The following is a 27763-nucleotide window of genomic DNA, read 5'->3' on the forward strand; positions in this document are numbered from 1 at the left end:
ACTTTATATCTCATCTTTTCATTTGTAAAATGAAGGAGATGGGTAATTTCACAAGTTCCTTCCAGCAATAAATCTAGGATTATAAAATCCAGATAAATAAAAATAAAGTCATTTCAGGATGGAGAAAGTATTAACTGAGGGGAAGAGAGAATCAGGAAAGATTCCCCCTGCTCATCACATATATAGATATGAAAAGGGAAAGAAAGGTGAGAGATGGGAGGCAATGTGTTGAAATGGGGGAATAATATTTAGCTCAGTCTGGCTGGAACAAACATTGTTTGCAGAGGGATAAAATGAAATATTTTAAGACCGGAAAGGTAGGCAGGTTCAAAATTATAGAGGATTTTGAACTCCAGACTGAGTTTATATTTTATCATAGAGGCAATAGGAAACCACTGACTTATTTTAGGAATGTTATTTGGGAAATTGTGTGGAAGACTGATTAGAGAGTGGATGACTGAAAGCAAGAAGACAGATCGGGAGGCTACTACCATAACACATGGCAAGAAATGATGAGGGAGTGACCCAGAGATAAAGAGAATAAAGCTGAAAATATCTTGAATGAGAAGAGCAGAATAAAAGTAAGAGAGAAGGAGGGAGAGAAGAAAAAAAATTGGTAACATCATTGCTTATGCTCTGAGTATTAGTGACTAAAAGATACTCTGAGAGAAGTCCATCTTAATGGGGAGAAGAATGATGATACAATAAAGAAGACTGAGAAGGATTAGTAAGGCAAGCTGAACAAGACAGAATAGTGACACAGAAGCCAAGGGAGGTCGGTGTATAAGAGGAAGCAGTGGGTGACAATGTCAAAAGTTACAGGAAGTTGGAATAGGATGACTGAGAAAAAGTCATCAGATTTAGCAGTTTCTGGGAAGGAGAATTATCTTGAAAGAAGCAGTTTCAAGGAGTTAAAGAATACAGTACTGAAGGCAAAGAACACAGCAGTCCTTTTCTAAAACTCTGGTTGTAAAATTCGGTTCTGCACATATATATTGTACCTAGGATATACTATGAGATATTTAATATGTATGGGAATGCCTGCCATCTAGGGGAGGGGGTAGAGGGAAGGAGGGGAAAAACTCAGAACAGAAGGGAGTACAAGGGATAATGTTGTAAAAAAAAAAAAAATTACCTATGCATATGGTACTGTCAAAAAAATGTTATAATTATAAAAATTAATTAAAAAAAAAAAAAGAAAGAAAACTCTGGTTGTTATAGCTGTGTAAAAGCAATAGCCTGACAGAAAGAAAAATGTAATAAAAGCTTCTGCAATGACCCATTAAAAATGAAGACAAAACTCCAGAAATATAGCTCAATGAACAAATGATTCCATTTTCAAAATTTCAATTTATAAATTTTTTCCAGAGTTACATTGCATAAAATGAAGGTCAGCTATAGAATACAATGGCCATTTTCAAAGAATTACTGTTTAAAAAAAAAAAAAAGCTGGCCATTTACAAGCTTTTTAAAGTGTGTTTTAGTGTTATTTTTTAGCATTTCTTTGTTGGGAAATTTGGGGAGGAGATACCTGCTTTAGCAAAGTAGTTGGAAATTTCCTTTTTTAGTTACAGTTCCTAGGGAAAATGCAGGCTATAAGCTTGATTTTTGGAGATCTTTCTTGTATAAGAATACTGACCTGACAAGGTTTAAAAACCAAAGGGTTGTCAATTAAAAAAATCACAAAGGGCTTAGTTATTCTCTACCTCCATTCCCACTTCTACTTACAAGAAAATGTAAAACCTTTCAGGTGAAATTAGAAATGTGTAGGTTGAAAATAGAACAATCTTGGTACCAAATTCAACAAAATAATAAAACATTTGTATACATGAACTTCATTGTTTGATTTTTTTGACTTCTAGGTCAATTTAACTTTTCTCTTTTGTGAAATAAAAGATGGAAATTTATAGATATTTGGAACCTGATAATATTAACAAAGTGCAAGACAAACACATTATGAGATGAGGAACAGGATACAAAGTCTCTAAGAAAGTTGGAAGAATAGACAGGATGAGAAGATAGATTTGGATTATCATTTTCAGAGACATCTGTATGAACTGTTTAGCATTGGGCTTTTTTTTTGTCTTTTTTTTTTTTCTTTTTTTTCTTCATTCATTGAATTTTAAAGATTGGCTCTCCCTATCTATCTGGCCCAGGCTAAAAGTACAGGGCTGCTCATAAGCCCTGGGCCCCAAAGAAAACATCCAAAGTCCTGGACCTGTTGTACTTCCAAGCTGTGCTGGTTATTCCCCACTTAGGAAACCTAGTATCCTCTGCTTGTACTATATCACACAGCTAGGAAGTGTTAAGTGACTGAGGCTAAATTTGAACTCAAGTCCTCCTGACTTCAGGGTGGATGCTCTAGACACTCCATCACCTAGCTGTCCAATTATATCATTTTTTAAAAATAACTTTTTATTTATAACTTTTCTCATCACTTACATTTCTTACTTCTGTCCCTTCCCAAAAGGCTTTTATATATAAAAAAGAGGAAGAAAAAAGTTCAGCAAAACTAGTCAACTAGCTTTGTCAAGATAGGATGTAGTAAATAGATGTGAAACTTTCCTTGTGATAAAGGCAACTTTAAAAATATATACACACACTTGTGTGTCACTTTAGCGACAACAAAAGCCTCCCAAATTTCCCTGCACTTGCACCCATCCCCCACCATCCCTACTAGAGCCTCTTTGCAGAGGCCAGACATCATAGTCAGCTAATACCTCTAAATAATGAATAAAATAAAGAGAATGATTCATCTAAATGTGTCAAAGAATTCTTCAGAGATCATGTAGCCTCAGATTTTCAGATTACACCAAACTATAACTGCACATTATTTCACTTTTTAGAGTAAATTCTTGAACCTCTTTCCTATAATCAGAATCTTGGAGTTATAAGATAAGGCCTTCAGATATCTTTTTTTTTTTTTTTTAAATAAATTTTTATTGATGTCTTTTTCTATTCCATATATCTCCCGTTAATCATATGGTCTTTTCATAAGTATGAAAGGTTGAGAAATTTGTTTTGAGAGCAGGGTGAGAATGTGTAGGTATAAATAGAAATATCAGCTCCTTTTATATATTGCTTTGCAGCTTGCTCAGAAGAACTGATGTACAAAGGAAAGATATTATTCCTGTTTTGCAATGAAGGTAATTATAGTAAACACTATGAAATTATGATAAATTTAATTTTTTCTTGTTTTGTTTTGTTTTAGAGAAAAAACAAGTATAAGTTCACCTGCATATCACAGCCTGGGAAACACATTTTTCAATCCCAACCTGAGTTGGAAATATAGGCAATGTAAAGAAAAAGATGCCAGAATTTATTTTAATGTAATTTTTATTGATAAATTTTAAAAAATTGCCTGTATTTCCCAAGAGAACCATCTAATGCCTATCTTTTTTCTAAAAGAGAAAAAGAAAAACAGCAATATCAAATAATAAACACATTGAAAAAAATATGATTAATTTTTGCATTTTCCCAGTCTGCAAAGGACAGGTGTCTTCTCATTTCTCTTCTTTGTGATTCTGCAATTTATTTTCAATTGTTTTGTAGTTGTTCTATCCATTTACATTGTTGGAGTCAGCATGTGTTTTTTTTTTTTTCTCTTGGCACTACTTATTATTATTTTGTATAATTTTATTTCTTTCCTTGATTTTCTGTATTCATCACAGCATAGTAATATTCTTTTGTATTCATGCACTATATTTTTGCCATTTCTCAATTAGTGGTTATCTCCCTTGTTTCCAGTAATTTCCTATTACAAAAAAATGCTACTATAAATATTTTGGAGCCTCTTTTAAACAATTACCTTCTTGGCATATATGTTTAGCAATGAAATCTCAGGATCAAAAAGTTATAAAATCAAAAAGTTCTGCACTTTATTTGCAGAATTCCAAATTGTTTTCCAGAATGGTGGTATTGATTCAAAACTCCACCAAAAGCATGTATTAATGTCCCTATCTTTCCACAATCATTCCATCCTTAGTTATTCCCATCTTTTGTCATTTTTACCAATTTGTTGGGTATAAGGTGAAGTCAGAGTTGTTGTGACTTGTAGTTCTTTTAGTAGTAGTAATTTGGAACATTCTTTCAATTATTGATAGTTTGCATTTCTTACATTTCTTCATTTGAGAACTGCTCTTATTTTTTGAAAACAATTACTGGGTAATAGTTTTTGGTCTTACATATTTCTGGTAGTTGTCTATGCATGTTAGATGCCAAATGCTTATCTAGTAAATTTGATACTAAGATTTTATTTTTTATTTGAACACTTCTCCTTCATTTGCTATATTTGTTATTTTTGTTTGTGCAAATGTTTTTCAAACTCCTATAATTAAAATTATTTGTTCTGTCTTCTGTAACTGTTTCTATTTCTTATGTGGTTAAGAATCTCTAACTCATAAGTATGAAATGTATATGGCAGGCATCTCTTCTAATTTTTTTTATACTATGATCAAGTTTTATATTAATTTTGAATCTATTATGAAAGATGGTATAATATTGTCAATCTCAGCCTAATTTCAGTTAGATTGTTTTCTTCTCATTGGTTCTGATGAAATATGGAGGAAGGCAATGAGAAACATAGATGATGCAAAGAAAAAATGTCAATTAAAACATTTTAAGATGTTTTAAAGTATTTAATACTGAATGTGGAATCAGGAAGCCTCGTACACTTATACCTAGGTAAGTCAATTGAGCTTTAGACTTATAATTGCTTTGGGGACTTAGAGTACATGTTGTATTTAACTCTAGAGGAGCTAACTAGAGTTGAATAAACAAAGGAGTGATATGGCAGGGTTTTGGAAAATCCTTGCTGCAGCTCAATGGAGGATGAATTTGGGTAGAGAAGAGGTGCAAGTCAGGAAGAACAATTAGGAGGCTCTTGGGGTTGTCTGGCTGATGAGTGACAAAGGTCTGAGCTGAAGTGCTGGCTGTGTGAACAGTGAGAAGGGAAGTGAGTGGTGGAAAGAGATACCACGGATGGAAAGTCAGGAAGTCTTTTGCATCTGACCCAATATACAGGAAGGAAGGAAGGATGGTGGTTACCTTAACAACAAAAGGGAAGCCAAGAAGAGGCCTTTGAGATCTGTTGGTCACACAGGCAGCTGGTGAGATGGAACTAAAGCTCAGGAGAAAGATTAGAGGCTGGGTATATAGAATTAGCAGTCAACAGCACAGATATTATAATAATAATAATAACAACAACAACAAGTAGCATTTAAATGGTTTGCAAAACATTTAAAAAATATTACTGGGGCAGCTAGATGGTACAGAGGATTGGGTACCAACCCTGAGATCAGAAGAGCCCAAGTTTAAATCCAGTCTCAGACACTTACTAACTGTGTGACCAAAATTAAGAGTAAAGTAGGATGGTATAAATCTGTAATAGGGAATACCAATCCTACATCCTGGGAATCTTAAAGAACAGTCCAACAATTGCAGTACACTAAATTCTTTGACAATTCAGATTCCGTGAATGCCCAACTACCTCAACTGTAGGTAGTGACCCAAAATAAAGGGGGGGGGGAGGGATTATCAAGCATAGTTATGTAACAATAGTTTTGGAAGCTTATTCATTTTGAGGCAAAACATCATAAGCAGATTATAATTAGTCTGTCTGTACAGACTAAGATACTATGACAATCAGTAAAAAGCAATGGGGTCTCAGAGATCTATCCTGGAAAGTAATCTCCCTGAAAGATTCTTTATGGCCTATGAACTGTTAATGATGGAATTGTGTAGAATGGAGATGCTAAATGCCCCCTTATTCTAACAGCTTCACTGCTGGAAATTTTACCTTCTCTTCACCATTTTTTTCTAGTGGAGCAGAAAAACAACAAAACAAAATTGAGTGTGACTAGGACTAGCCTTCACTTTGAAAAGCAGCAAAAACCAAGAGTTATGAAGAGAACTCTGTCATACTAACAATAAGCACAAGGAGTTGGTATTGTTGGATTGCTATCTGTCTGAAATGCAGAAGTTAAACTCAAAGCGAGCTTACATTTTTTTGAACAGCTAGACCCAAGAGAAATACCAAAAAATAAACAAATTGCATATAAATCCCCATATAAAGGCCAAATGAAGAACAAAAAATTATGGGTGTTAACTCAGAAAAGAGAGAAACATGATTTCCATCTTGGTCAAATTCTTTTATAGCAAAAGTATAGTAAAGGGCTAAACTAATAACATGATAAATCCCATAATCCTCTTAATATCAGGTTATAAGCTTTTTATAGATAGAGATTCCAGTTTAGAAACTACAAATCTTATAATAGATAACAAACTGATCTTCATACAGGCTCAAAATAAATGAGTGTTGATGATAACTAGAAAAAGAAAAGGATGTGGTAAAGAAAAAGGATGTGATGTAATCTTTCTCTTGCTCCATGGAAAAAGGCAGACAATGTCTCAAGCCAAGATGAATGGCCTTCTAAGAAATAACTGTATACTCACTATGCTGAAATTTATTGCTTATGGCCTATAGTTCCTCCTCCCTAAAATAATTCTTCAATCATATATCTAGAGCAAGCCTCTTTAAAGAAGCAATCTCCTAAAACTTTTTTCTTTAAGATTATGTTCAGGGGCAGCTGGGTAGAACAGTGATAGAACACCAGCCCTGAAGTCAGGAGGACCCGAGTTCAAATGTGGTCTCAGACTCTTAATAAGATTGCTTCAAGGGGAAAAAAAGGATTATGTTCAACAGGGAAGGGCTCGGGAAAAAAAAATTAGAAGGCAAGGTTTTGTAAGGGTGAAAGTTATTCATATAGATTTTTAGAAAATAAAAAGCTTTAATTAAAAAAAAAAAAAAGATTATGTTCAACAACCTTTTTAGCTTACAAGCTAGTCATCTAAATTTTTTAAATTGCACAGAAAAACTGAGGGAGAGGAAAATGAAGGGAAATTCATGGTTTTCTTCACCTCTCAACATATTTAACTAACTGGTCAACTTATTCAATTGAAAGGATATACATCCCCAGTACACTTGGGAATATATAGAATCCAATTAGGTCACAAGTTGTAAAACTTTTCTAAATCATTAAAAGCTATGCTTTTTTAAACTAAGGCCATTCAGTTACATTCAATCTCTATTATACCAAAAAATATTAATATTTCTATTCTGAACCCATATAGGCACAAAAACTGTTGTTATAGATTCCTCAAAGAAGTCATGATCTGGCACACCAACAATTACAAAACTCATCTCTATGGTTACAGAATAGGTCTTAGTTGGATGGGATGAGGGGGTTAAGTGAGGCAATTCTCTTTAATAATAATAAATGCATTTTTTGTGGTTTTGTATCCCAGAGATCCATCCTTAACAATAAAGAATTTCTTTTAAAGAAAAAAAATTTAATAAAACTTGGTAACACATCAAAAAAATCCTATATCCCACACTCCACATCTCAGGATTCCACTATCTGTGAGGTTTTGGCTTACATCTCTCCTTTGGAGGCCAAGCTTGTTCTTTATAATTTCACTAAAATTTAGTTCTGAACATTCTATTGTTGTTATTCTTTTTGTTTCCATTGTTGTAGTCACTGTATATTTTGATTCCAGTTCTGCTTTCTTCATTTTGTACTAGCTCATGTCTTTCCACTTTTTCTGTATTGATCACATCCAGCACCTCTTAGAGCACAATGATATTTCAATATACTCAAGTACCGTAATTTGTTGAGCATTCTCCAACAAAAGAAGTTTGTTTCCAGCAGTTGCCACAAAAAGTATAAATTTAATTATTTTAGTGTATATAGTCTCTGTTTTTAATCAATGACCTTGAAATTTCAGTTTCTTTATGAAATATGAATATAACCCTTAATCCTTTGTGGTTTCCTACTGAATATTAGTGATAGAAAAATTGGACTTAATATGGTAAGTAAGGATCATGGCTTTCTGACCACCTGCAAACACTAAGCAGCTAATAGTACTCAAAAGTGAGAACCTTGCCCAGCATCCAAGCTATTAGTTGTTCAGAAGTGTCTGATCTGACTCCTAAAGATGCCATGGACTGGGACCATAGTGTCCATAGGATTTTCTGGGCAGAGGAATTGGAGTGGTTAGTCATTTCTTTATCTAGGGGTTACGAGGTTAAGTGACTCAGTTAGGTTCACAAGGTGACTAACTACTGGAGGTTAGTTCTAAATTCAGGTTTTCTTGACTCTAAGCCCAAAGCTACTGGAACATCAAGTTGGCTCTCAACTATTGGAGGGACTAAATAGTATCAATTCTGACTTTTCTTACTATCAATGAAACCACAAAACAAGAGGAAGCATAAGCTAAGTAGAAGGATGGGTCACAGGTTTTCTTGCAGAGGCAGATAAGGAGAATCATTCTTATTCAGTGGCCATGAGCAACAAGAAACAGTATCTCAAGAGAAAGGTAATTTTAGACTGCGGCACTCATGATGAGTATTTCCAAGAAAACCACTATTATAAACAATTACAGTTCCTACCTCCAAATCTGCTGCAAAGGATGAGGAAATTGGAAGAAATTTTATGAACAAAATTCAGTAAGTAAGGCCCTCACAAGTAAACTAATTTCAACATTTGGTGACTTCAATGCAAAAGGGGGCATAGGAAAGAATAATGAAAATTCTCTGAAAATGTAGCCTGGGAATAAGAGACAAAAAGAGGGCAATAAGACTTGTAGACTGTACAAAAGCCTCACACCTATACAAGTATATATACTTATATAATTCATACCTATATATCTAAATACGTTTTTAGTTGAAAGTTGACTGGTAACTACGAGGGGAACTATCAAATACTATTATTAAAAAATGAAATTAATTATATTTGGCAAGACTGAGTTCTAATGTGCAAAACATTTCTGAATCAGGAAATCAAAATTAACAAAGAAAAATAAGTGAGAGATGTAGTAGTAAGTGAAGTTATTACTCTCACATGATTTAAACAAGTTGACACCAAAAAGAGAAAAGAGATAAAAGATTAGATATTGACCACACAAACTATTACCATTTCCTAAGGAAGTTTTAACCAATGCATACTGCCACAACAAAGAGACTTAGAGCTCGGAATTATATATGAACTCTGAGGACAGAGTTAAGTAGCACAAAATAGGTCTTGAACTGCTCAAACACATGTCAAAATCATTCAAGATTCCTTGAAAGATGTAACTTGGTTCAATGACCACCTGACTACAAGTATCAAAATGAGGCATAAACCTGAGATGATATAAGAGGTATTTCCTACTGTAATTCACAATATCCAAGTCAAAAATGATTTCCTGTGTCTCTAAAGATTTTTTATCTTGTGTGTGTGTGTGTGTGTGTGTGTGTGTGTGTGTGTGTGCGCGCGCCATGGATCTCCCTCGGCAGTCTGGTGAAATCTCTGGTTTCTCAGAATGATGTTAAATGCATAGGATCACAAAAGAAACCTATTACACCAAAACAAAGACATAATCTTTCCCCCTATTCTAGTCCACAAACCAACCCCTCTTGAAATCTGTTTCTTACTTCTTATTCCCATAAAATAGCTCTTACTTTTTTACTTCTCCAGAGTTAAACAACTATGCTGAATGGGTACATTATAAATTTACGTTATCCAATTCAACTGGGTTCTAAAAGCAGCAAGGCAGTCCTTTTATTCCTCTATCACAAACTCCACAGACACTACTGCAAACTTTTCTTTCTTCCATAAGCATCTAGTTTTCTCCTTTTCTATTTCAGCTGAGAATCCCACTTCTTACTTTCATTGACATCAGCCCTTATGTTACCCTTTTCCTAATTTATGAAAATGAGATGGCCTTTTTTTGTCCAAGACCAACTTCTTTACATGGATGCTTGATTCCACCTGTTCCTGTCTCCTTCATCAGCCTGTAAATTCACCCTCTCCTTTCTAAAAATCAACTTTTCTCATTTATTGGTTCCTTCCCTACTGTCTTCTAGCATGCCCAAGCCTTCTTCCATGAGAAAGACTTCACTAGACTCTATCATCCCTTCATATGAAAAATGGTCTTCTCTTTTCCCTTTCTCAGCCAAATTCCTAGAAAAAGCTGTCAACGCTTGCCCCTTCACTCCCCAACTCTACCTTAACTCTATGGCTCTACATAAATTTACCAGTGGTTTTTTAATTACCAAATCTAATGGTCAGTCCTCAATTTTCAACCTCTCTATGCACTGACTGTTAACTGCCCTCTCCTCCTGGAGGCTCTCTGAGTTTTTGTGACACTATTTGCTCTTTCCTGGTTCCCCTTATCTGTCTGACCATTCCTTCTCTCCAGCCTCAATGGATATTATTCCTTCTCCCATGCTTTGTGATCATAACAAACAAGCCTTTTTTTCTTTTTTCCTTCTCCTCAAACACTACATCACATTCCATTTCCCATTTCTGGGCCATCTCATGTACTCCCTTCTTCAGCTATATTAGAGAATCCCTTTCTTTCTTGAAGATACGTTTTGAGCACCACATTCTATATGAAGCCTTTCCAGATCCCTCCAGTAGCCCTCCTGATAGAAGAGAATAGCATACAAATTACTATCAGAGAGATGTGTGATTAGAAAAGGAAATGACCCTAGAGAAAGATTTACAAAAGTACATAGACGGGAGTCCAAAAGAATGAGGAAACATGGAGGGGTTGCAATATGTAGAGTTGGAAGGAGTCTCCATACTGATCACATCATAGATATATTGAAGAAACTTGAAAATTTAAGCTAGAATAATAACATAATTAAAAAAAAAAAACCCAAACCCCATAACTGATAAAAATACTACCATTCTATATTAGCCCTTTTAAAATTATTGTTTTTAGATAAATGTTTTTGATTTCCTCAAAATTATCCACAAAATTTATCACTATTCACTATGCTCAAATTATTGATAGCAAACATTTTTGAGATTTCATTGCTTATCAATATATATCTTTTCAATCCAAACATAGATATAAAGTGAATCAGGAGGGTAACTAATTTAATCTATTTAGTTTCACCTCAAGAGATGGCAATACAGTATTTAAGTAAAAGTCAGAATCTTTTGTGATTCTGACTATTCACACCCAACCAAACAGAAATCAGAAAATATATTCCTTGAATATTTAAATAAAGGAATCATTACAGCCTTCTGAGTTTAAGAATTTAGATAATTATACTCACTCATGCAGAGAGCTCACAGAATGTTTCATCCTAATATACATTTCTGAGATGTTCAGAGTACCAGAATTACTGTTTTCAAAGTAGTCACAAAATCACTCTTCATGTCCCCAGATAGTTGGTCAAGTACACTTCCTACAACCAAAGTCTACAAATTAAAACTGCACTATCTCCCTAATACTTTTGGGACTGAAATACGTTGGGGGTTTGGAACATAAGCATCATGACTATGGTTATAGCTTTTTCCATCCTCCATCATCTTCTGTGGCTAGAGAATGGGACTAGAATCAGGGAGATTTAAGTTTAAACTGAGTTTCAGATACTAACTAGCTGAGTGATTCTGGGCAAAGCACTGAAGCTCTGTTTGAATCAGTTTTCTTATCTATAAAATGAGGCTAATACCACCTACTTCTCATGTGAAGATTAAATGAAATAGTATTTGTAAAACATCTTTCAAACCTTAAAGGATTAAGTAACTGCTGGTTATTAACTATGATCATTATTATTATTAGAAAAGGACAGGAAAAAAACAACACAAGATTGTCCTTAAACCTTGAAAACAACTTTTTAAGAGAAAAGCAAAAAAAAAAAAAAAAAAAAAAAAAAAAAAAAAAGAACAAGTGATGTGCTATGTAATTCTTAATAAACTTAAGGATTTCAAATCACAGAATATTAAAGTTGAAAAGACTTATGCTCATTTAGTTCGAGTTGCTTACTTTATAGAAGACTGAGGTTCGGAAAGATTTTGTAATTTTTCAAGGTCACTATTCTAGTTTGTATCACAGTCTAGTTAGAAATGAAAGCCGGGCCAAATGAAACAGCCAGTTTTGGTTTTTAATTTTTAAAATTGTAATAAAAATATTTTAAATTAATGCTTTACATGTTTTACACTAGTGTCAGTTTCTAATTCAACACTTTTTCCATTATGGAGTGCTAAAAATACAAAGAGGTTTTAGGCTTTTGGAAATTTTACTGATATCAGGCCCTTAATAGATTACTAAGGAAAACCTAGGGATATTTTAAAGTATATCTTTAATTTTGGAGCAGTTTTTTAAAAGTTAAGCAGGTTTTACCGACATGCATAAAAAAAAAAAAAAAAAAAAAGGAAGAAAATTCACCCCCCCCCACACACATTCTTAATGAAATCCTAGGTAACAACAGGAAAGTAGTAAAATTAAATGCACTGCCTCAATCATTTTCTTGGAATGACGTGCAGCTCACACTGTATCACTATCTGGAAGATCAGCCCAAACTTTATTCTTGTCAGTCACTGCTCAACGGCTTCTATAGTAATATTATAATGCTTCATCTCCATTCACCCCAATGTATCCGCTTTCCCTGATAGGCAATAGCAGCCGGGGAGTTGACACTTTTACAAACAAGTAGTCTCTCTCTCATGTCCCTCTTTTCTCTATTTTTTAACTTCCACAAGAGACTTCATGATTGAACCATACAATTGCGCCAAAAATGTTCATAGTCACTGACACCTTGCTCCCTGTGGTCTCTTTACTAGGCACACAGCAGAAACGAAGCCCGCCACACGGAGAGCAGCCCTCTTTGTGCTCTGAGAGGGCGCCGGGTACGCAGCACGCTAAGCTCCACACTAAGGCGCGCACTCGGGAAGCCCACCACGGTCAGAGGGAGCACGTACCTGGTTGTTGCTGTTGGCCGTCGAGGCGTTGCCTTGCACTGCACTTGAGAGAGAATCCAGGAAGGCTTGGTCAGCTACTGAATTTCCACAAGAAAACTGATCTTTCCCACCATTAGTCAAAATCTGAAGAGCAAAGGAGCATCTATTACTTCCAGGTAATTCACAGTTCACTGTGGGCCAGCAGAGCCAACAGCACAGGGAAAAGGGCGCCTGAGAGGCCGGTGCAGACTGTCCCCGTGGTGTCACGGGCAGGGTCCCCCTCTCTCCTCGTCCTCAGCGCCTTCCAGGGTGCCTGGTCTCTGCTATGAACTTAGGAAATGCTTGCTTAAAGAACCGGATGGACTCTAAGCTATTTATTGAAAATATCACAGTGACTGCTAAAACTACAAAGTCTGCGAGTCATGAGGAGCTTCACCTTCCGCCACGCCTTGGGCTTCCCTCTCTCTGCAGGGACTTTTAGGCCTCAGATGCCCAGAAGCGTGCGTCTCATGAACGCGAGCCGCTGGCGTCCTGCCTCTGGGCGGACAGGAAGGAGACTTTGGACTTATGAGCTAGACATGTGGAAGAGCGGGCCCAAGAAAAGTTTGTCTGTTAAAGGGAATTCCAGAGACTTCGTCTTCCTCTCTCTCAGATAGCATCTCTTTTCTAGTGTTCCCTCTTCCCTTAACCACCAGGGTAACAGACAAAAGCAGACAACCTCCATACCTCCGCCCCGTTCCTCTAAAGCCCGCCCAACTTCAAAGGCAGTAACATTGTATGCTCCTTTTATACAGATGCGGACCCACCACCCACCCAGCAGGGGGAGCTACCAGGTTGGCTGTGGGGTGTTTGATTAGGATGAGCAATTTCAATGCCACAGTAACAGACATCAAAGGGAAGAGCTGAAATTGGGCAGCACCTCATGGTTTCAATGAACACTTAACTTTTTTTTAAATTGGAAAACTGTGAATTAAAAAACAGTGGGCTTGGATATGAGCTCAAAGATGACCTCTCTGAGTGGCCCTGGGCCCCACAGCGACCTCTATGGCCCCATTTCCTCCCCTGAAGCCCCGCCCCTCCACAGGCACCGGGAGCGGACAGGCCATTGAATCTTAGTTTCCCCACGTAGAAAACAGGGAAAGTGCTGTATAAAGGTAAGGAACCGTACAGTGCAGTGCCACTAACAAACAATAACGATGAGACAGCGATAGATGAGCTAGTATCATTACTGTATATTATTATTTCAACATACAATTTATTATTCACTGAAATCAATAAGATGGTCTCCAGTTTTTCCAGGGCAGCTATTGAACAATATCTATGTCATTTTAACCACTACTGACCAAACAAGAAAGAGAATGGGTAGAAATAATTATTATTCTCTTTTCCATTCTGTCCCTCAAACTTGCTCACAAAATAAATAATTAAATGATTGAAAATTCTTACTTCAACGTAGTCAGTGGGAACAAGCCCTCGTTCTCCTTTGTTATTTTTTCCTTCTAGCCATCCTCCACCTACATCCTAAAAAATACACAAAAATAAATTTTATCTTTTTGGAAAATTCATGTGAAGAATCATAACAAAAGGAACAAAACAAAAACAACTTATATACTAAATATATCATGTCTGCAAAAGCTAGCATTCATAAATTACATCTTATCCCTCCTAACATCCCCCAGACATTCAAAAACTCTGAGACCTTGCTACTAGAAAAAAGTTTGGTGAATAACTGCTGCTGGTTCTAAATAGTACTCATATTAGTCTATGCAACGCCTGCTTTATTTTGATAACCACATTTTCTTTGGTCATTATTTAAACTAAAACTCAATTCTAGAAAATTACTAACTTCACAAGAAGTATTGAATACAAGGGAAAAAGCACTGAGCTCCAAGTCCAGAAAAACTGGGTTTGAATCTGAGCCCTGGCATTTACTTGCCGTCTCCTTGGGTACCTCTCTTTCTTGGGTGGAAGAGGGGTGATTTCATGGGTAACCTATTTCATAGGGTTGCTCTGGGGACCAAATCATGAGTGTGGTCAGGTCAACTGGGCTAGGAAAATTAATTTTTCTATTCTTTTCTTTCTATTCCCCCCCCCCCCGGGGTTAAGTGACTTGCCCAGGGTCACACAGCTAGGAAGTGTTAAGTGTCTGAGACCATTTGAACTCAGGTCCTCCTGAATTCAGGGCTGGTGCTCTATCCACTGCGCCCCCTAGCTGGCACTCTTCTTTTCTTTCTAATGCTCTACAGTCTCTCTTTAGGCTAATTAAGAGTGCTCAAGATAGAGAATCTGGAACACAAAATTTTAAAAAAAAAAATTTTTTTTAAATTGTTTTACATGTTATCAGAAAATATATAAATATATATACGTATTCCCCCCCCCCCCCAAAAGAGCTTCCTGACTATGCCCAAAAGGCCACAAAACTGCATACCCTTTGATCCAGCAGTGTCTCTACTGGGTCTATATCCCAAAGAGATTATAAAGGAGGGAAAAGAAACTATGTGTACAAAAACAAACCAGCTTTTTTTGTAGTGGCAAGCAACTAGAAACTGAGTGATGCCCATCATAGTTGGGGAATGGCTGAATAAGTTGTGGTATATATGAATATAACAGAATATTGTTGTTTGGTTAAAAAAAAAAAAAAAAATGATGAGCAAGCTGATTTCAGAAAAGCCTAGAAAGACTTACATGAACTGGTGCTAAGTGAAATGAACAGGACCAAGAGAATGTTGTACATAGCAACAAGATTACATAATGATCAACTGTGAAGGACTTGGCTCTTTTCACTAAAGAAGTGATAGCAGATAGATAACTATGGAGACTAAATGTGGATCAAACCATTGTATTTTTGCCTTTGTTGTTGTTGTTGTTTGCTTTTTTTCTCATGCTTTTTCCCCCCCTCCTTTTGATCTGATTTTTCTTGTTCAGACAAATACAGAAACATGTTTAGAAGAATCATACATGTTTGCTTGCTGTCTTGGGAACAGACGGGAGAGAGGGAAAAAAATGTGAAAGACATTTGCAAAGGCAAATGTTGGAAACTATCTTTGCATGTATTTGGAAAAATTAAAAAAAAAATTTTAAAGAGTTTCCTGAAACTCCTAATTAAACATCCGTAGTAGTCTATCCTAAGCTAGATGAATTTGGTTTCAAGGGTTTTTTTTCTTTCTTCCCCCCACCCCCCAAGGGAAAGGGAAGAAAAAAAATTCTCAATAGGAAAAATAAGTTTAAATTTAAAAAGTTCAACAATTTAGTTCAAAAGTGAGTTTACAGCCTTAAGACATTTTCTTAAAAATAAGATGAATTTGCTTTATTTCTAAGCACCAAGAATATAAATATAACCACAAGCTAAAAGATATTTAGCAGATGCCTGATGTTTAGTGAATGAACAACCATCAGTTTTTGCTCCAGTAATCTTGCTTGGAAGCCTGGAAATTTGGGTTAAAAAATAACCAAGTAATTTTCAAGTGTATGCCAAGATTTTTCCTTAATCTTCACAACTTCACGGACAAAGGTCTCTGACACTCTTTCCCATCCTTTGCCTTTTGAAATGCTCTCTTCCTGTGGTTTTCTACATTTTGGCTTTTCCTTTATTTCCCTGGCTTACTGCCAGCCATAAAAGCAACTCAAGTACCCTCTTGTCCAGAAAATCTTCCCAGATTCCCCTTCCCTTTCAGACCTCACACAGATAGCACTTTGTTTTGTAACTTAAATGCACTTAGGTATCATTGTTTATTACTACCGCCTGTCTCTGCACTCCCTTCCCCAATAAACTCTGGGAAAGTATGGGCTGTGTTTTAGCTGAACTCTGTACCTTCTTTTGAAATTACCAATTAATCAACTTAACATTTCTCAGCAGCCTACTCTGCGCCAGGAACTGCGCCCTGAGAACCCACACTTCACAAACGCTTGTTGGTCTGCTGGCCCGGAATCTCAGAGGTTTGAAACCAAGCAGGCCAGCGCCTCTGCCTTCTTTACTCTCAGAGATAAAGCCCTCTCTACCCTGCTCCTTCTGGGGGAGGTAGTGAAAATTCTTCCAGTTCCTTCACTTTCTCTTCTCTGAGGAAGGCAGGAGGGTGGGCAGTGGCGGCCAGCACCTGCAGGCCGACCTTCCTCCCCGAAAGTGCTGACGGGGGTTCAGGCCCACAGGGCCTCCTCACCTCACTGTCCCCGGACACGCTCCCTGGCCGGCCTTCCCAAACCTCCCAATCACCCCGCTCCCAATTTCACGGCTTGCCTTCCTCAGCACGACTTCTGCTGCTTCTGTGCTGAGCCATTTCAGTCATGTCCAACTCTTCATGACCTCATTGGGGGTGAAAGTGAAAACAGAAGAGATGGGAAGAAGACTGGGACTGAAGGAGGAGGAACCAGAAGGATGGTCTGAAGGGTTTTGTGATGATTAGAGCAGCTAGGGAATAGAATACAGGGCCCCGGGTCATTTAGACCCACAATCAAATATGATCTCAGACACTTATCAGCTATGTGATCTCGGCCAAGTCACTTAACCCTGTTTGCCTCAGATTCCTTGTCCGTAAAATTGATAGGAAACAGCAAACCACGTCACTATCTTTGCCAACCCCCCCCCAAAAAAAAACCTCAAATGGGATCATGAGGAGAAAGACACTATTTAAATGACTTAACAATAACAACTATGTTCCCCATAAAAGAGGTAGACCTTCTAGGTCTCTGTAGGCTAAATCTATGATCCTTTGCTAAAAATGTAATAAAATTGACAATTTATTCTGAAAAGGTATGAGTAACACATTCCACATAATAGATAGTAATTTTTATATATTCAGTAATGGCAAGGACTACATCTAATACTTTTGTTTCACCCAAAGCACTTAGAGGTACTGGGAACATAGTGATCACCTAATGAATATGACTGCTCTAACATGATGAAAAATGTATGCAGAATATACATTTTGCCATTTCTGATCATAATGTGGTGGTATGACTCAGGGTAGAACAGGAGGTATGGACTGAGTAGAGCAACTACTCAGAAAGCATATTTTTTGATGAGACACAAAAAGAATTGGCATATACCAGACCTATGAAGATTAAGGTTTTATGCCTCAATTTTGCTAGTTTTTCCAAAACAGAGTCAAAATTAGAATATCTATGATTCCATTCCACTTATCTACAAAACATGGTTAATTGATTCCCTGTTACTGATATAGATCTAGAAGATGTCCTCTCTGACCCTCTCTCTGTGCAAGTTTAAAAAAAAAAAAATGAATGAAATGCCAGTTATTCATAACATATATTTTATCTGATACTTCCATTTCTAAGTGAGGTCCATTTTATAATGACACTGAGTAATTCCTTCAGAATAATAAGCCAAGAAATTTATAAGCATCTTCTTTTATCATAAAGACATGACACTGTGTTGTGGTGGCAGGGGAAAATATCACTCTGAAAGTCATGAATTCAGTAGTAATCTCAACTGCCATAGCAGAGTTATAATCCTCTCTTAAGATTTAGGAAAGTAATAATTTTACTTTTAGTCCATTTATCATTACACTTCAGAGCAGAGAGTAAAAAATCTTTTGTGGTCTTGAAAAATCAATTCTGCTCTATAGTGAATCCTACACTTCCATGACCTCAACTTATTATTTTTCTTACCGGATTTGTAATTGTGATGATCTCTCCTTCAATAACCGTCAATTCATTATTTCCAGGTTCAGCATCAAAATTATACATTACCCGAGCCTGTAAAGATGGGGATGAAAGGGAAAGAAAGAAAAGGAAAAGAACATGTTAGTTTTGCTTTGAAATATGCCACAGAATATTCTACAAATTGATAAGTATGACTAATGATTCATAACTAAGAGATGACAGATTGAAGAGAGTAGTAAGTCCCTCAATTAGCTTGATTTCAAGATGCAACAGTAAAAAAAAAAAAAAAAAAAAAAAAAAAAGGAGATTATGCTACTTACTGACTAAGAGAGTACTTTTGTTCATAATATTTCCCATATCAAGAATGTCACTACTCTTCATCACTGAATTCCTGTCTATCCTTTAGAGACTAGCACAGATGTCACTTCTTCCAAGAAAACTTCCCTGGTCTTTTAGGTCATCTCAGGTGCTCCCTGAGGGAGCTGACATGTCTGGTATACAACTTGAGGTTGGGCATATAGAAAAGATTTAATAAATAAATGTTCTTCTGCACTCTCTCTCTCTCTTTCATTTTCCTGATTTTGCTTGCTTCAATTTGCATCAGTTCAAATTGGTCTTCAAATGCTTCACTTTATGCACTTGATGCCCATGTTGCTTAGCTGGACATTAAGAGGCCAAACTTTTTTTTCCCCTGACACAATACTTAGGACATGTTTGTTGAGCTAAAATTAGAAGAATTTTTACATGAAATATATGATTTCCAGATGGTTATCCATAACACAGTACATCCATTCAAAAAGTATCAAAAATTATTAAAAAAAAACAAAAACAAAAACCAGAACTACCTATAAATGCATAATGACTAATGCATGACCCAAATAACATGATTTTTCAATTCTTTTCTGTTCTAAGAGAAAAAGAATTAGGGTGAGGTATTCATTCATCAGACCATTAAAAATATATGTAATTTACAAGTATTCACTTCTAAAATTAAAAATTAGGATTGTTTGCAACCAATATATTATATTTTCTCCTGAGAAGTACAACTTTAGAAATACAAGGATTTCTTCTCTCTCAACCATTATTTTCCATAGTTCTAGAACTGCTAGTAATAGAGTAACACAAGAAAAAGAAATCAAACAATTAACCATCAAACCAAGAGAAAAAAAGATCTCAATATCAAGTTGAAGAAAAAAATAAGCTAAAAATAACTGAAATGATTAAAGATTTCAGTAAAATAGCAGGATACCAAAAAAAAAAATTACAAAAAGTTTGCATTTTTATATAGCAGTACCAAAAATGAGGAAATCATAGAAAGAGAAATTCCATTAAAAATAGTGGAAAAATGCATAAAATACTTGAGAACCAAGTTATGAAAACATTCAGGACATTTCAATAAAATGGCAAAACACTTTCTAGAAATAAAGGAAAAGATGATAGGAGGCACATTTAGTGATCATGTCTAGTCTGTGGGTTAACATATTAAATAATACTGGATAAATTAATTGATAAATTTTGTGCTATACAAATCAAATTATCAGAGAGTATAGTTATCTTCTACAGCTGGATTAGAAAAGTAATAAAATTTACTTGCAAACACAAGATGTAGAGTTTTAAGAGAAGTATAGGGTAAAAAGTAAGAAATGGGTAAGTAATCTAAATAAATTATGAAAGGGGAGAATTAGTTTAAGATAAAATTTTAATTTTTTCAATTATTACTTTTCCCATTATACTCCCAACCAACTGTCTCTGATATTATATGCAATATGCTATACTCTTAGTCCTCCTGTCTTTACAACAAAGGAAGGAAAATATGACTTTTCCAATCTATAGTTTGCCATGTCCTAGCACAAATCAATGTGTCCTTAAGATTCAATCTTTTTTGTCAACTATCCTAGATTTTTTTTTTGTTTCCTTGATTAGCTGGCATTTTAGTTAGCATATAACATTTTTCTAGGTACAACGGATAGAATGCTTAGGCTTGTTGTCAATATTAACTTGGATTCAAATTATACCTTTTAGGTAGAGTTGTGATCATTGCTAACTACCTCCTACAACCCCGGACCACAACCTAATCTTTTTCTATTATTTCTTTCTCTACCTATGAAGTTTCTAATAAAGAATGCTATTGGAAAATATTAATATAAAAATATTAATTGTCCAATTAAGCTGGATACTCTGGACTGACATCCATTAAAGTGGGGCTTTACAACTAGGTAAATCAAGAGAGAGAGAGAGGAGAAATGAGAGAGAGAAGAATATTCTCTTTGTACCTTCTCCATATTACAGTCTAAAACAAACCCCAAAACTTTAATTCCTGCATTGGCCATGTCTAATTACACATACTGCCTTCTGGATTTTAAGTCCATTACATCTCTGGCAAGAAGTGGAAGATGGGATTTATCTTTAATTTTCTACCCTCCTGGCTTATCATGGCATTAATCAGAGCTTTAAAGTTGTTTTTCTCTATGCTGTTGTCACTGTGAAAATTATTCTCCTAGTTCTGCACAATTAATTTTATAAACTACTACATCTTCACAGTTTCCCTTGAGACTATCATTATTATGTATTGTTTTAGATGCATCTTTACATATGGAAAAATATATGTGTGTTTGAGTATAAATAAAAGGGTTTGGTTTAAGATTTTACTCAAGTCAGGAAGTCCCCATTAATGTTTTTCCTTTTCTCTGAACAATGTCCTATAATCACATTATTTCTGGGTATCAATAAATACTGTTTCATGGAATAAATGCTACCTGTTTTTACAGGACATAGAGTCAACAAAAGGAGTGCTGTAAGTCAGCAGTGAGACAGACTGCCAAAACAGCTTATGTGCCTGTTGGCTTCATTGACAGGCAGAGCTTCTAGGAAAGAAGGTCACAGGTCCACTGCACTGCCTTAGTCATATCAAACCCAAGAATTCAAAGCTTAGTATCGCATTTTAGGGGAGACCCAGAGGGCTGCAACAATACTGGGGAAGGTCCTCTATTTCATGCCGCATTTTTCACATCACCCCCCCTCCCCCTTTCTACGCTTTTACCAAAGTCTTCTCTTACATGGCATTCTATCTCCTGTCTTTACACAGACTGTCCCCCTCATTCTGTTTCTTGAATCAAAATCTACCTCAATTACTACACCCTGTCTATCTTCCATCCCCCAGGTTATTTGTGTTCCCTCCTTGGAAACTACTATATATTTCCTTTTCACTACATTTTTATTTATTCATCTGAAAATGTTTTCACAATCCCTAACCCCCTAATATAAGGTTAATGAATCTTAACCTCTGATACCTGACACTGCATTTGACAAAATATTATTTATTGATAAAAATAAAAGTATTTATTTCAATAATAAAGTAAATTTTAAAATAAAGCAGTATAAATTCTTGTTGAACTGAAGTGGAATACAGAAAAAAAAAAGTTCTCTACCACTATTATGAAATTAATTCAGTTTTAACTACAGTGTGTTAGAAGGTAAGGAAAGGAGGAAGGAATGCAAGGAGAGAGGGGGAAGGGAGGGAGGAAGAGAAGAAAGGGAAGAGAGAAAGAAACATTATTAAGCACTGGTCAATAAAACATTAAGTGCCTGCATCACGTAGCTCCCAGTCTAATGGGGAAGACAACAGGCGAACAACTATGGACAAAAACATAGACAGGATAAATTGTAGACAATCAACAGAGGGTATTACAGGAGATAAGGAAAGGCAAGTAGTTGGGACTTGAATAAGGCCAGAGAAGCCTGGAGCCAAAAGTGAGGAAGAAGAGCATTTGGACTATGGCAGATATTCAGTGAAAATGCCCCAAATTGTCAAATACAAGGAACAGTGAACACCAGTGGGATTCAAGGCGCAGAGTTCAAAGGGGTAAGTAAGTAAGGGAGGGTGCGGGCTGTGAGGGCTTTTAGAGTTGGTTCTGAGGGACCTTCTGAAAATGGAACTACTTGCAAAGTGAAATGGGGCAGCCTGGAGGTGAAGGGAACTAACTGAGCACTGGGCTTGGAGTCAGACCCACCTTCATGAGTCCCAGCCCAGCCTCAGACACTGAAGAGCTGCATGACCCTGCACTTAACCCTGATTGCCTCCATTCCTTACCTGTAAACGGTGGTAAAGGAAATGGCAAGCCATTCTAGAACCTCTGCCCAGCTTTCCTGAAGAGGTTATGACAAGTGCCTGAACAACAACAAATAACCTCAGGGATCTTTTCCAGCTCCAATTCTAAGAACGTGTGAGACTATACAAATTCAAAGTACTAGAGACTGCCTCTTACTACATGCCATCCTTTGGAAATACAAATAAATGTTCCAAAAGTCAAAACTTACCACTTTAAGCACCAAACCTCTTTTCTTATTGAGTCACTTGGAATAAAAATCTGTCTAAAATATATGACACTCTTCCATACCTTTTCAAACAGACACTATATAGTGGGCATGGTTTAACCTTGCCTTGATGACTCAAGGTCATCATTATGAACTCAGAATCATAAAAGGTTAGAACTTTATGAGACCTTAGAAACCATCTAAGTCTATCCAGCTCTTTCATATGAGGAACTTATTAAAATTCACTTACTTGAAACTGCCAAGTCCCAGAAGGTATGGAATAAATAAAATGTAACTAAAATGAATGCATCCCATTACTCTAACTTCTAAGAAGTTAATAATGGCATTCCTTCAGACTGAAGTATGTTGGACTATTTGCTCCCTTTTCAAAAGGGCATCAAGGTACCAAGTTTCTTAGGCTCTTTTATATGGTGTTTTTATTTTAATCTAATATACTATTCTGATATAACAGATATCTCCCAAACATCCAATCAATCTCTCTTCCAAAGTACATTCTTTGAAAAAGTTTATCAGTAGTTAAAAGAAAAAAGGGATGCTGTCCTTTAACAAACTGTACAATACTAATATTGACCTCTGTAACTAAACAGAATTGCTTACATGTATTTTTCTTGATGTTGTCTCCTCTCTTTTGTGACAAATGATATTACCAAAGTAAGGGCAACAAGGAAGACATCAAAAGTTACCAACTTCTTTGTGTATTTTTTCTTTATAAAATTTTCAAGAGAATGGTATATAAACACATATAAATGTATATATACTACATGTCTGTGTGACTTTCACATATACTTTCCAGAGAATGTGCTGTAAAGAATATAGTATTCTAGAAAAATATACTAGAGTATAATATACTAGAACAGAGTAGGGAGGTGACTGGTTGTCTGGTTTCAGATACAACCGAATATGTGGGTCAGACCACAACTAAAGTAGGACTCATGGTATCAGGTTCAGGGCACCACATTTTATTTTATTATTTTTAAATTTTTGATTTATTATTTTTATTTTCAGTTCCAAATTCTCTCCTCTTCTGCTCTATCCACTGAAAAGGTAAGAACATCAAAGACATTTATATGAAGTCATGCAAAACATTTCTACATTAGTCATATTGAGGGAATAAAAGGAAAAAAATCTTCTTCAATCTGCACTCTCTCTCAGTTCTCTTTCTGAAGGTGGATAGTACTTTTTTTTAAAATTAAAGCTTTTTATTTTCAAAACATAGATATAGATAATTTTCAATATTCATCCTTGCAAAATCTTGTATTCCAAATGTTTTCCCTCCTTTCCCTCCTCTAGATGGCAAGTAATTCAATGTTAAAACATGTATAATTCTTCTATATACATTTCTACAATTATCATGCTACATAAGAAAAATCAGAACAAAAAGGGGGAAAAAAGAGGAAGAAAACAAAATGCAAGGAAACAACAACAAAAAGAGTGAAATACTATGTTGTGATCCACATTCTTTCCCCACAATCTTTCTCTGGGTGCAGATGGCTTTCTCCATCACAAGACCATTGGAAATGGTCTGAATCACCTCATTGCTGAAAAAAGACATCCATCAGAATTGATCATCATATAATCTTGTTGTTGCTGTGTACAATGAGTTCCTGGTTCTGCTCATTTCACTCATCATCAGTTCATGTAAGTCTCTCCAGGATTTTCTGATATCATTCTGCAGATCTTTTCTTATAGAACAATAATATTCCATAATATTCATATACCATAACTTATTCAGCCATTCTCCAACTGATGGGCAGTGGATAGTACTTTTCATCAGGTCCTTAAGACCTATCAGGGATCATTATAGCGATCAATCATTAAGTTGTTCACAGTTGATTATCATTATTACTATATCACTATTACTGTACACAACATTCTCCAAGTTCTGCTCATTTTGCATTAGTTCATACTGTCTTTCTAGGTTTTTCTGATACCATCCTCTTCATCACTTCTTACAACACAATAGTATTCCATCACAATATTATACTACCCTAGTGGAGCCATTCCCCAGTTGGTGGGCATCTCTTCAGCTCCCAATTCTTTACCACCACAAAAAGGGCTGCTACAAATAATTTTGTACATATATGTCCTTTTCCTTTTCCTTCTTTGGGAGCACCATGCTTTATGACAGAATTCATGATAGTGTTATAAGCTAGAGAGCATACAGAGGAAAGAAACAAAGATGATACTGAAATCATGGTAAGAATCAATTGATCACAGAATACTTAGGAGATATCAGAGCTGTCTTCAAGAATTTGAAGGGCTAAGAAGAAGGGCTTGTTTGGCCACAGAGATCAGAACTAGAAACAATAGGCAGAAATGGCAGATTATCAAATTTAGGTTTGATATGAGGACAAATGTCTTTTAATGATTAGGGCTGCCCAGAAGCACCAGATGTTATCTGTACTATATTGTAGTAGCCCTACAACAGATTCTCAAGCACAGACTGACCACCTGGTGGATGTACTGCCAAAGAGACACTTCTTCAAGTATAGGATGGATTTGATAACTTCTTTTTTTTTTAAATTTTAATTTTATTTATTTTTTATTATTAATTTTTATAATTATAGCTTTTTTGACAGTACATATGCATAAGTAATTTTTTTTAATACAACATAATCCCTTGTACTCACTTCTGTTCCGAATTTTTTCCCTCCTTCCCTCCACCCCCTCCCCTAGATGGCAGGCATTCCCATACATATTAAATATCTTGTAGTATGTAGTATATCCTAGGTACAATATATATGTATAGAACCGAATTTTGTTATTGTTATTGTTGCAAAGGAAGAATTGGATTTGGAAGGTAAAAATAATCTGGGAAGAAAAACAAACAAACAAACAAAAAAAAACCTCACAGTTTACACTCATTTCCCAGTGTTCCTTCTCTGGGTGTAGCTGATTCTGTCCATCATTGATCACTTGGAATTGGATTAGCTTTTTTCTATGTTGAAGATATCCACTCCCATCAGAATACATCCTCATACAGTATCATTGTGGAAATGTATAATGATCTCCTAGTGGATTTGATAACTTCTGAGATTCCTTTATAATGCTCTAATGGCATCTCATGCATATTTTAATTTTAATTTGTCTTGAAAAGCTTGATCACAGTGATAAACTTGACTCAATGCTGACTCTCAACATCAAGTGAAACAATGACTAAAAATATTATAAGTAATAAACTAAAACCATAGCATAATAATGTAACTATGAGTCACAACAAATATTCTTTTGACATACATCACTATTATAGTTCTAAGATCATAGGATCATTGACTTGGAAATGTAACTTAGAGTCCATTGAATTCAATCCCCTCATTTTAAAGATGAAGAACTGAGACCAAGAGAAGTCAATTGACTTGCATAGAGATCCAATCAGTGTCTGAGGCAGGATAGGAAGCCAATTCCTTAACTTCAAGTGCAGGTCTCTATCCTCTATTCTATGTGGACTCACTTTATTTTAGTTAGAGCATTGTTTTACTGCCAATTCTTTCTTCATATTATGGGCACTAGGAGAGCTGGGGCAACCTGCCCACCTGGCAGCACCTCTCAGAATTGCGGGGAGCCAGGAAGCTCTGGAACAGGCCCAAGGCAATCCCTATTGACTCGACAGCAGGCCCTCTGGGGGCCAAGCTATATGGCTTGAGCACATAGCTCACAGAATCTCCTTTCTTCTTGGGACCTGCTTCTATCAAGTAAATTATTTTTTTTTTTCTGAACTCCTAAGCTCTGTGTTCTATTGCTTCGGATGCAGAAACACTTCCAAGGACCCCTCAGAACTAGAAAATCTTCTTGAAACAGTAAAAACTATGGTCACTGAACATTATATGCTGATTTTCAAAGATAAAATCATAGAGATTACTTTGAAAATAGATGCAATCAATACAGCCAGTGAAAATAACTTACCTAAAAAGGGACTTCCATATTCTACCTGAAACAGGATAAACAGTGGCATTGACAAACTAGTCAAGTGTTCAATATACAATCTAAAATACATGACAGTCACATACACAAAAGTAAATGTTAGCCATGATATTTACTCAGCTGAAGAGGCTCTGTATTAACAGTCCACTGTTATTTTTGTGTATGTTTCTTTCCTCTATTATTTAAGCAAAAAAAAAGGAATATGGTACCAATCAGTAGTTACCTGCCAATTATTGTCTCATAAAACACGTATAATAATGTTAACTCTAAGAGTAAAGTCAGCTATCATAGGATCCAAAGAGGAACATTTATACTTCTCAAATGACATTTCAAGGAAGTTTCGAGGATGCCATGCAGTAGATGACAACAAACTACCCACTTGCAATTATTATTTTCCCCTTACAGCTAGGAAAGAAAGTTAAATTGCAATCATACCAGCAAGTATTATACTTATTTAATCTAACAGCAGATTCTTATAAAGTTTCCTTAGGACTGCCCATCTTAAGGGAAATTAGGTGGTACAATGGATAAAGTGCTGGGCCTAGAATCAGAAAGCTGTATTTTCCTGATTTTCAATCTGGTCTCAGAAATTTGCCACTTATATGACTCTGGACAAGTCACTTAATTCTATTTGCCTCAAATTTCCTCATTTGTTTAAAAAAAAAAAAAAGTTTTAGTATCTCCACTAAGAAAACCTCAAATGGGATCAGAAAGAATCAAACACAACTGAAAAATGACTGATCAACAACCATCTGGATGGCTTTTGCCATTCCTACTTAAATGCTACCTCACCTAACTATGAAAATGTGCCAACAGGAGCCTAAAATCTATAAAGATGCAATTTTAAAATATCAGACACCTTCCTTTGTACCCTGTAGTCCCCATATAGTGCTGTGCACATTATTATTCAATCGTGTCTGACTCTTGCTGACCCCATTTGAGTTTTATTTAAAAATGATACAGGACTGGTTTGCCATTTCCTTCTCTAGCTCATTTGACAGTTTGACAGATGAGAAAATGAGGCAAACTGGGTTAAGTAACTCACCCAGAGTCATGTAGCTACTAAGTATCCAGGTCTAAATTTGAACTGGGGTCTTCCTGAGTTCCTATATCTATTGTGCCTCCTAGCTACATACATACATACATACATACATACA

The 27763-nt window shown here is 35.8% G+C and overlaps 1 protein-coding gene across 1 annotated transcript in view; it reads right to left on the reverse strand.

Moving 5' to 3' along the window:
• The window catches only part of SNX9 (sorting nexin 9), a 114454-nt gene that overhangs the window by 47921 nt on the left and 38770 nt on the right, over positions 1 to 27763 (reverse strand). The window contains exons 2-4 of the mRNA XM_074309436.1: positions 18357 to 18443; positions 14181 to 14255; positions 12756 to 12878 (exon numbers count right to left, since the gene is read on the reverse strand). Of these exons, the coding sequence (XP_074165537.1) occupies positions 12756 to 12878; positions 14181 to 14255; positions 18357 to 18443 (285 nt within the window). The remainder of the gene's footprint in view (positions 1 to 12755; positions 12879 to 14180; positions 14256 to 18356; positions 18444 to 27763) is intronic.

Source organism: Sminthopsis crassicaudata, chromosome 4 (genome assembly GCF_048593235.1).
Source record: "Sminthopsis crassicaudata isolate SCR6 chromosome 4, ASM4859323v1, whole genome shotgun sequence".
Lineage (NCBI taxonomy): Eukaryota > Metazoa > Chordata > Mammalia > Dasyuromorphia > Dasyuridae > Sminthopsis > Sminthopsis crassicaudata.